Source organism: Solea solea, chromosome 16, assembly GCF_958295425.1.
Source record: "Solea solea chromosome 16, fSolSol10.1, whole genome shotgun sequence".
In the NCBI taxonomy this organism is placed as follows: Eukaryota; Metazoa; Chordata; class Actinopteri; order Pleuronectiformes; family Soleidae; genus Solea; species Solea solea.
In genome coordinates this window covers 15,852,229-15,862,934 of record NC_081149.1, presented here as the reverse complement: position 1 = coordinate 15,862,934, position 10,706 = coordinate 15,852,229, and the positions used below count along the sequence as shown (strand labels likewise).

The 10,706-nt window shown below is 41.2% G+C and overlaps 1 protein-coding gene across 6 annotated transcripts; it reads right to left on the bottom strand.

Annotated features, from left to right (window-relative positions):
- Window positions 1–3,307: 3,307 nt before the first annotated feature.
- Window positions 3,308–10,566, bottom strand: LOC131476112 (lysosomal alpha-glucosidase-like). Of its 6 annotated transcripts, none has more exons than XM_058654611.1 (19): window positions 9,691–10,559; window positions 9,382–9,533; window positions 8,982–9,147; window positions 8,511–8,607; window positions 8,301–8,420; window positions 8,015–8,133; window positions 7,805–7,936; window positions 7,429–7,596; window positions 7,204–7,317; window positions 6,941–7,025; window positions 6,391–6,508; window positions 5,998–6,131; window positions 5,643–5,794; window positions 5,354–5,502; window positions 5,086–5,227; window positions 4,806–4,904; window positions 4,084–4,248; window positions 3,806–3,958; window positions 3,308–3,647 (listed from the first exon to the last, which is right to left on the bottom strand). In XM_058654611.1, exons 1-19 carry the CDS (start codon window positions 10,222–10,224, stop codon window positions 3,582–3,584), a joined length of 2,865 nt encoding a protein of 954 aa, XP_058510594.1. In that variant the 5' UTR covers window positions 10,225–10,559; the 3' UTR covers window positions 3,308–3,581. The 6 variants fall into 6 exon arrangements, with proteins under 6 accessions (XP_058510594.1, XP_058510595.1, XP_058510592.1 ...); XM_058654612.1 differs by having other exon boundaries at window positions 7,429–7,539; window positions 9,691–10,558; XM_058654609.1 differs by having other exon boundaries at window positions 7,204–7,596; window positions 9,691–10,561.
- Between the last annotated feature and the right edge of the window lie 140 nt (window positions 10,567–10,706).

The following is a 10,706-nucleotide window of genomic DNA, read 5'->3' as shown; positions in this document are numbered from 1 at the left end:
TAGATGTTGGTTAAGGGTTTAATTATAGCGTTAAGCTTTATTTAGAAACTGTACTAAATGTCCATAACAGGGTAAGAGATCCTTCCTACTGGCTTCCTACTTTGCAAATGATCATGGTATTTGAACTCAGAAAGATAATTTGTGTTAAGTGTTTTACTCCAGGGTCCAGATAATAGTTTGTCATTGGAGGACTTGTATGGTTGAGGAGGAATGTTTATTCACAGAAGTAGACAGGTTATTGGTTTTTATTTATTTAGAACTGTGGCAGGCTACAAGTAATTGTACATTTGAGACCCAGTTTTCACCGTGGGCGAATGAGAAATGTCCTCTCGATTCTTTGTATGTCTGGTACATGTGAAGAATTGACAATAAAGCTGACTTTGACTTTGGCTGTTTCTCAATATCCATACTTGGGAGTACTTGTGCGTACTTGTGTACTCCCCTACTTGAAAACGTCATCAGCCTCAGTCCAAGTGCTGTTCCAATTCTCAAGTAAGCGAACAGCGGAAGTGTTCTCGCTCCGCCCATTTTTACCAAGTATGCATCGGAGGTGACTTAAGTGTACTTGGGATGGCCATGTATCCCAGAATACATTTCAGTGGAGCATAGTAGCAGATAATAGAAATATAAATCTGAAATTAATATTTCTTTTGTGTCCCGGAACAAAGTTTCAACATCATTTGAGGCGAGAAATTAGTCATTTAGAATTCAAACATGTGGTTTATGTATTAAGATCTGACGTATTTATAGTTTGGCAGCGATGTTTGTCGGAGGTGATCAGCTCCGCCTCTGCGGACCCTCGGCACTCACTGTGCCTGGCACAGAGCAGCGTTACCTCAGCCTGTCCTGATGAAATGATCTGCTGGCTCAGACGTCGCTGTCATTAGATGCTTGGTGTGATCCATAGATTTGTTGTTGACGTGTTATTTTGTAAGTAACTTAAAGACAAAATGACTAATTTCTCGCCTCAAATGATGTTAAAACTGCGTTCCGGGACACAGAAAAATATTTATTTCAGATTTATATTTCTATTATCTGCTGCTATGCTCCGCCGAAATGTATTCTGGGATACATGGCCATCCCAAGTACACTTAAGTCACTTCCGATGCATACTTGGTAAAAATGGGCGGAGCGAGAACACTTACGGGTTTGAGAACCATCCTCACTGTTCGCCTTCTTGAGAATTGGAACAGCACTTGGACTGAGGCTGATGACGTTTTCACAAGTATGGGAGTACGCAAGTACGCACAAGAATGGATATTGAGAAACGGCCCTTATCTCCAACCTTAACCAGTTAACGCCTAGTCCTAGTCCTATCCTAAACCTAACCTTTGCAGGGTGGCCAGTAGGGCTGGGGGGATCGATCTAAAATATCGATAGTATCGATACTAACGTTGGTATTGATCGATACTTGTGTGATGAGATCTATTCTTAAGTACAACTCCAGGCATTTACAGAGTGACCGACTGGCCGTACAACACCGCTCCTCTCTCACTTCACTCATGGTCAATTAGCCCCTCCCCTTTACTCAGCTGCCAACCCCCTGTTGGGGGAGGAGCAAACAGAGGAGCGCTGTTTGGAGGTTTTTTACAGCTGTAAATCAAACCACTGCAACCTGCAATGTTTGCAATGTTGTTAATTGCAAATGCAGATTACCACCCCAAAAGGGAAATTTAAGTTTTAAGTTTTCTATAAACATTTCTGAGTTGCTTAATAAAGAATTTTTATTTTTCTGACAGTAATTGCAACAGACCTGAGAAAGGATTTTCTCCAAGGCAGGTCAGTTAGTAAGTGAGAGAAAAAGCTCAATAAAACAATATTTCTGAGTTACTTAATAATAGTATTTTTATTTGCCTGAAAACTTTGTCCTGTGTTTTATTATCATCATAAACATGATTAATTAATGAAAAAACTTACAAAATAATGAAATAATCATGAAAATTCAAGTTTTCTGTCAAATGTGCATATTGATGATGCATTCACTTAATAATTTATGATATTGCTCTCCCCTACACACAAGTGGTAGTAGTAAAAAGTATTGGTATCGGTATCGCCAATACTGGCACTGTATTTACTTGGTATTGGATCGATACCAAATTTTGCAGTATCACACAGCCCTAGCGGCCAGGTCAGCTTGCCTATGACTCGACTCGCTGCCAGTCGAAATATCTCGGTATGACGAAAAAAAACCGAAAACACAATTTGACCCCGAGGACTGATTTATTATCCAGTCACATGGCAAAAGCACATCTAGTCAAACCTCTGGAGTCGTTTAATTAAGCAAACTAGCATATAAGTCATACTGCAACAGCCAAACATCGCAAAATGACCAGTTCTTACCTCGGATAAATGCTGGTAAAAGACAGCGTTGGTCCATTTTGCTGCTGTGGGTTGTTTTAAAGAAGTGTGTTTACTTGTGAGCCATCAGTATTTTAGTTTAGCTGCCTCTGTCGGGGCTGAAACCCTCGCCAATTGTAACTTAAAAGTTTGTTTTCGCTAGCTGCTAAAGAAGATAACCATGACAGATGCCCCTCGCGCCAGAGAGGCGTGTAGTCATACACCTGTTCCAGTAGCAGGAATAAATGAATAATAACAGGCACCGTGTAGAGAAACGGGACCAGACAGCGGAGCTCTCACCTTCAGTCCCCGCTGCAGGAGTCTACAGCCCTAGTCGGACATCCATGTCACCGGGCGGGTGGCGACAGAGCAGCACGTACCGGCGACGTGTTTCCTTATTTATCAAGGATTTAGCTCAGGTGTGGGATAGCGTAGCCCTGTTTGCCCCCGTTTTCCAAGAGTGACACCATACGCCCGTCGCTGCAGTTGTTTTTAGAGCATCACATACCCTTCCGGCCATTCCTTTCAAAGTAAAATGCAATTTTAAAGAACGCATCGCAAATGTTTTTATTTTGAAAGCTACACTTATCCCACTTCTTGTAATAAGCCTCGTGTATGTCCAGCCACTTGATTGTGCAGCTCGAGACTAGTTTTTTGCATTTTATCTGTTCAAGTTTATTCTTGAGAAGCACTGTGCATTTTATTTCTGTGAAAGGTGGTATACTAATCTTAATTCTGATAATTATACTTGATGTAAATTATGTGCTATGGACCTTTAGTGTCATTAATAAGGCCTTTGAAAAAATGCACATAAAAAATATAGCCAATATATGATATACTTCAGAATTGAAGAATCAATTACTATACAGATGCAACATCATACAGGTTTAAGTCACTGAACAATAAACATATAAAACAATCTGATAGATACACAAATAGCGCAATTGTGCAAATCAGTAAATACGAACAAATTAGAGCACTTTTTTTCTCGACAGTTTTTATTGACAATGGAACTAAAACACAGAAACACTATTTCAGAAAATGTGAAGGACTATAAATATATAGTTATAAGATTGCATAAATTCACAAGTCATTGAACTGTCTTGATCCAGTGGTTGGTGTGACACTGTCACAACACCTGCTGTAGAGGGATATAAGACAGAGCAAATGCGGCCTGCAAAAGAAAAGCAGCTGTGCATAGTGCAAATGCTCCCAATGGCCATCTAACGACAATGTTGGCTGCATCAGAGAGCCCACTGGACTGTGAAAACCTTTGCCATGGGCAAGGTCAACTTGGTCACTGTCAAGACCTGTGGAAATAGACAAAAATACCTCATAAACCAGGAACAGACAGAGGACATTATTAGTGTAGAGAAATGACAGAGGACAAATCACACACATCCCGAAAGAAAAACATCATATTCCTGTAAAGGACAATTATCAAAGGAAGTCTTCACTGAGAATTCACCTTGGTGTCGCTGTGGTACATGAAATCACTGACTTTCTCCCCATTGGCCAAAACATAGCGGGGAGGTGAGGGCACTCCAAACACCTGCAGTCCTCCCAGCACCAGTTCATCCAGGGCCCCATTCAGCATCAGAGGATCACTCACAACCTGAGACTGATTTGGAACCAAAGTCAGTAAGTTAGTAAACTGACTTTTGACTCAAGTAGAGCAGAGCTTACGTGCAAAATACTCTTATAGATTTTTGATGAGCAAATTCCCATTACTCATCTCTTCCCTACCTGTCCAGCAGTGAAGATGACATAACAATAATCTTGCGTTTTGTAGGTATCAAGACTGTCCCCATCGTCCCAGAACAAGTCTCCCCAGGCCCGGCCACCTGCTGACAGTGCCACTGTCAGGAAGAAGGGGTTTCTGCGGGAGGCTGTGGTTGTCAGAGCAGGATCCTTTACGGATCAAAAACACAGATCAGACAAAACATAATACTATATTGACCGTAGTAAGTAGTTTTATTAATGCTAATTTAATATGGCCACACAGTGCAACTCCACACTAAAATTGTAGATGATAATTCAAACCATGAAGCTTAAAAATCTCTTCCAAGTCAAAAATATCTTGTCTAGAAGAGCATTACACAGTTTGAAGAGTTTACCAAGTTGTCCAGTAGCGGGTTTGCTGTGGGAGCAAAACACCAACGCTTCTGAAAAGTGTGTGTGGAAGCATTTCTGGTTCTACACCATAAATGACAAATTAATGAACAAATCTTCAGACTCTCTCATGCAAGACTATTGTGGTCGGGTCTTGCGAGATTTGTGCTGAGGATAATGAAAATGGCATAAATTAGAAGATTGATCTAAAGATTGTATGAATAAATATAACAGATCTTTTAAATGAAAATCTAAATGAATCCGAAACCTTTTTTGAACCCAACCCTATTCACGAACTACATTTTGTCTCCTACTGAATGTTACATTTGGATTGTGTGGTCAGCACAGACACGTACCTGCTGTGGGATAATGTGTCCCTCCCTCACATGTACGTTGATAGTGTCCAGAGGGGCTGACAGGAGCAGGTACTGACCCTTACTGTAAAAAGGCTGACCCTAGAGAGCAAAAGACAGTAGAGCAGACCCCACATGGAAAGCACTTAATACTAATATCATGTGTTACCACAGGAGACAAAATCATGCTGGCCTTTACCTGTTAACAAAATCTGGTTATACTTTGGCTTACGGCACATACTGTATACAGTATTAAATAAAAAAATTGTATTGAGCCACTCACATTATGCAAGTTGTACCAAATGCCAAAGGGTAGGTAGGCAGTCAACTTGACTGAGCCTTGCTCCAAAACTGGGCTAATGAGGAGTGAACTCCCCCACAAGAACTGCCGGTCTATGGTCTGACAGTTGGGGTCAGTGGGAAACCTAAAAGGGAGGGAGGGATACACAAATATGCCCTTTATTATTTTTGTTTACAGCATGTAGGAAAAGTAGAGAGCAAGAAAAGTATGAGGGGAAGCAGAGAGGACAACATGAAATGATGAAACATACTCCATGAAGAGAGGCCTGGCCACAGTGTCAGCGGAGGTGTGTGCATGATGAAAGAGTGTGTAGAGGAAAGGGAGAAGGGAGTAACGAAGGTTCAGTGCACTCCGCATGGCAGCCTGAGCCTCCTGCCCAAATACATATGGCTCCTGAGGCTAACGGGCACAGACACACAAAAACACACAGACAATGGGAGGAGATACTGTGACAGCACATACAGTATGAGAAGTGGAACTAACTCAGTGAATCAATACAAAGACACATATAGTCAACAGAAACAGTGTTTGGATCTCACAGCATTGAAGTTGTCATTGTGGTTCCTCATAAATGGGTAAAAGGCCCCAAGCTGCATCCATCGCCCACACAGTTCCTCAGTGGTGTTGCCTTCAAACCCACAGATGTCCGCCCCCACCAGAGGAACCCCGAACAGGCTAAACTGCAGCACAGCTGGGGGGTAGCAAAAGCAAAAGCTCAATGGAAATACTGTATATCAAATAATTCTTTTCATTTAAAAAAAAGATGAAAAATAATTATTTTCATTAATGGACTGGATGTTATATTTAACCATATGCAGGTCCATAAAAAGACTACCACAGAACTAAACCCACTTTGAAACAAGATTGTTATTGTATTACAGCTCATCTCCTCACCAGGGATGGAGAATCGCAGCTGCTCCCAGTCACTTCTGACATCACCTGTCCACACTCCAGAGAAGCGTCCAATGCCAGAGTAAGAGGAGCGAGACAGGACAAAAGGCCTCTTCCCTCGTACCTTTGTAAGAGCTCTGAGAGCAGCAACCAACCCCACAATCAATATATAGTAGACAGAATAAATAACAAAAGCCAAACAACAACTACATCCATATATTCCACAGTGCCACATTACGGTCCAATGAAATAAATCTAGCACTTGCACAAAGGAAGTCTGTCCTTTTATTGTTGTTTCACAGCTACAACTACAACTACTGTCCTCCGTTTGATTACTTATGACTTCATCTGCTAACATACCACCTAAAGAACTCAATCTGTAAACATGGTTCGAACCTGTTTGTGGCATATGCTTCTGTCAGTCCGTACATATTGTGCAGGTTGTAGTGAGTGGATTGCCTCTGCTGAGCTGACATGCAGAGAGTTCCCGAGTTCAACTCCCCTCCGCCTACTCCTGTTTGTATGAGATTCAGGAACACAGACAATGATTTGAAGCAACATTCAGAACAAAGAAACAGGTATGTATCTGCAGAGCATTTGTGTACTGTATGTACTTTGAAAGGTCCAGTATGTAAGAATGTGTTTAATCTAATGGGGACTACAAAGTACAATGTTTGCCGTCGAAACATTGCGAAGCAAGTTGGAGACCCCTGTAAAGGAAGGCCCTCTGTACATGTAAAGGGCTGATTCTAAATGTGTTATATATTTTATTGGTTAGTAACTTATAAAAACATACTTATGGAGAGTGTATTTGATTTCAGCTAATAAACTCTGATAAATGTTACACACTGGACCTTTAACGTAACACAACTGACAGCATATGTAAACAAAATATTGTTTTTTTATGATTTCACATGCTGATAACTTGTGACACTAAAACACTAACTAGGTGTGTAAGGCGGGTCTTCAAGATCAGTGTGAGGACAGCCCTCCATTGAGCCCTGGACAAAATTGGCTGGTTCATTCATATCCTGGATGGAGCATTGGAGATAAACAAAATATAAATTAGGTGCAAAGCAAACTAAACACACAACCACTAAGGATATTCCAGAACTGACAACCTGATTTCACACATACTTGACATCTTATGTTTTAATCATATCATTGGTGTCTAAATCACATGTGCACTGTGTGTCTGTACACACTCACAATCCACAGTCCATCCACAGGCACTTTAGAATGAAAATCTCTGATGCAGTCTTCCCACCACTGTCTGGTCTCTGGGTTGGTGAAGTCAGGGAAGGCTGTAGGGCCAGGCCAAACCTGGAACACCATACAAGAATGTGCTTGCCAACCAACCGGACAGCGGTCAACAGTAAAACACATGCTATGCATATCACTCAGGCGGAACAACATATAAAAAAGGAGTCTTACCTTCCCGATCAAAATTTGTCCTGTGACATTTTTAATGAAGACGTCTCGTTTCAGGCCATCATCAAAGGGAGGGTAAGTTCCAGTGGGGCTAGTGCTACTGATCCCTGGGTCCTGGGGCAGAAACCAGCAGAGCACAGCAGTCAGAAGCTGAGAGGCTTTTGCTGCCATCTACTGGAGATACATTGTTACATAATTGCTTATTTTCAGTTAAACAGCTGATGTAATATGTGTCTGTTTTTATTCATTTACCTTTATTATTATTATTAGTATTAATAATAATAATAATAATAATAATGATAATAATATGCAGAAACATTTAGTCATGGTTGGATCTGAATGTTCACGTTGAGGTCTAAGACATTCAAACACATCGCACCAGAATAAGGATGTACTTCATGCCTCTCCTATGGAATTCTTCCACCATCTCTGGGAGGTCACCAAATCGCCAGGGATCAAAAGTGAAAATCCTTCGCTTGTCTGCGTAATCCAAATCATTCCACTGCACATCCTGATGGTGACAAAAAGAGATGATCTATTTTCTAAGATCATTTCTTGATTAGGAAATGATCTTGTTAATGTCATTTACCAATGGAAGGTTGGCATTGTGCATGCGTTGTGCAACCTTGCGGGTTGTATTAGTGGTGGTGTAACCCCAGCGGCAAAGATGAAATCCCAGGGACCAATAGGGGGGCATCATGGGATGGCCTTAGGATAAATAAGATATACTAAACACATTAATGAATCTAACTCACTCTTTATAGGTGTGCTTCTGGACTCCTATATCATTTTCTCTGTTAAAACAATATTTTTCATTTCATTTCATTTCAAGGAGCTGTAGTAGCCAGTGTCAACACTAAAAAGATGTACCTTACCAATGACCTGAAGGTATTGTCGTATAACACTTTGAGGGTCAGGACCTAAAAAAAAGTATAGGTCCAGAATTCCTCCAGTTGACACCCAGGTGAGAGCAGGAGTCGGCTGAAGCGTCACCTCTGGAGACACATTAAGGCATTCAGTAACAGTTTGTATGTGATACGAAAAAATATTCAGTGTAAAATCTTATTGAAGCAATAGTTCTGTACCAATTGCATTGCTGTTGAGAAGGAAAACTCCATGTGCTAATCCATCAGCCTCCTGTACAATGTAGAATGGGTGGGAGCCATATAGGTTAGCATGAGCCTGCAAAGGAACACACCATCAACAACTTGCATACACAACAGGGGGAAAAGTATAAAACAACAAAAATATAGTGTGGACAACTTAGTTTACAAGTGTGTTACACACTATTTCATGTGTGGCATCAAGTGGTAGCTATTTGGCATGTTAGACCAGGGATTATGATTTCTATTCTTTTTTGGAATGTAAAACAACTGCATGTTTCCCTTTCAGATTATTAAACATGTTGCTCTATTTGGGTTTCAGAGACTGGATGAACGCTAAATGCTCCTGAATTTGCCAATAGTTATAGTATTCACAAATGTGTACAGTGTATATTGTGACTGCTTGAGTTCTCCCACAACTCGGGGCTTGTGTGTTCTCTACAACAGACTCACATGAGGTGCCATGTCTCTGTTCCAGAGAGTAAGAGAAGTCCAGTTAAGGTCTAGGAGCAGGAAGGTGTAATGTTCCCCAAGGCCAGACACAAGGGAAGAGGCTAGTGTGGTGGACAACTGCAAGTACTGGTCAGCAAAAAGCAGAGGTCCCACAGTGGTGTTTATACTAAAAAAGGAGGGAAAGACATACAGAGAATTAACAAACATGTAAAAAGAAATATCTATTTACTGTTACATATTTAGGTTATGTTGCCTCAATATAAATATAAAACATACACATACAATAAAACACACAAACGTAGTTTTATAAAGCTACAAATGAGGTCGCAACATGTTACAAGATACGGTGTGAGTACATGTGATGTGATGTAGATGTAGATGAAAACTGAAATGTACTCACATCGTGTGTCCATTGGATTTACGTCGCACTATGAAGCCAAATGGGTCAGACTGGTACTCGGTGGTGTAAAGGACATCGGAGTTATCTGCTCTGCTCTGGGGAACATCAGCTGGGAGTTTGACCTCATATCGCTGAGAGGACGGGTCCTTCAGCTTGAGGGTGAATGTATCAGTTCAGTTTTGTCACATGAAGTCAAAGTAGATTCCAGGTGCTGAATATACAAAATACAGTAAAGTGTACTTTCCTTATCACATCTATTTGAATGTTTGCAGCAGAGAAAAAAACAACAACATAGTATTGGACACTCACAATGAGGTGCAAGCAGCCTGTGGTCTCCTCAATGATTTCCAGTCTTAGTGTAGAGACGTCTCTAGGCAGGTATGAGGGTTTGGCACGAGTCAGAGTGACAGCCAGGCCTCGTTTTGAAGGAGTGAAGGGACCCAGTTTGTAGCCAGGGTACAAACTGGGGTAGAAGCACCAAGGTGGTCCAACAGATTTGGGCAGAGGGGCATAACAGCAACCCCTCTCCTCACACTGTCTCTTGCTGAGAACCCTGTCCCTGGCACAGTCAAACCGACTTTGTGGGGCCATGGTGCATTTGTCATCTCCATAATTAGTCGTCTCTTTGAAACTTTCAGGGTGATTTTCACTTGGTTTATTGTGTGTTTCAGTTGGATTAGCAATGACAAGCCTCTCATATGCTATGCTCTCGTTTGGCTCGGCATGGACACACCTGACCAGTTTGGTTTCACGATCGGACAAGTTGTTCATGTAGAAACAATTTGACAAAGCAAATGCAATGAGGACAAGAGCAGCTACTACAGAGTTAGACAACAGAGCCATTCTGCTATCACCACAGATACAATGGCAGGTCAGTGAGCACTGAAGTTTAGCTCTGCACAAACACTTGTCAATCGTAAACTAAGCTGTTAGTGGCACAAATATATGGGTTACATAATCGTCCACACTTGCTGTTTCGCTCATTTTACTTTTCAGTGACTCACTTCATGAGCTGGCTTTACCTGAACTAGCTGTTAGCTTGCGATTAGCTACAAAACAGCTCAGTGCAGAGCTAAACTTTAACTCTTAAATTAAACCCAGGTAAATAATTTAACTTATTTACCTGGAGCAGTGACAGACAGGGCGTTTTGTCAGAAGGCTGCGAAAACGTCAATTTGTATAAAATAACATGCATGCAAACAGCATGTCTGCGTAATACTTGAAAACTAAAATAGCAAAGTACAGGTACGGTAAGCACACTGGGACAAAAATACGCTCAAATGTACTGCTGTGAGACTGCCTGTCTGTAAATATAGATACAATAT

Coding starts and splice junctions, on each gene's coding strand:
- LOC131476112 (XM_058654609.1), bottom strand. CDS start 10,224: ATGGCTCTGTTGTCTAACTCTGTAGTAGCTGCTCTTGTCCTCATTGCA. Junction 6,509..6,940: donor AGACCCGCCTTACACACCTA/GTTAGTGTTTTA, acceptor TCATACAAACAG/GAGTAGGCGGAGGGGAGTTG. Junction 3,648..3,805: donor TGTACCACAGCGACACCAAG/GTGAATTCTCAG, acceptor CTATTTCCACAG/GTCTTGACAGTGACCAAGTT.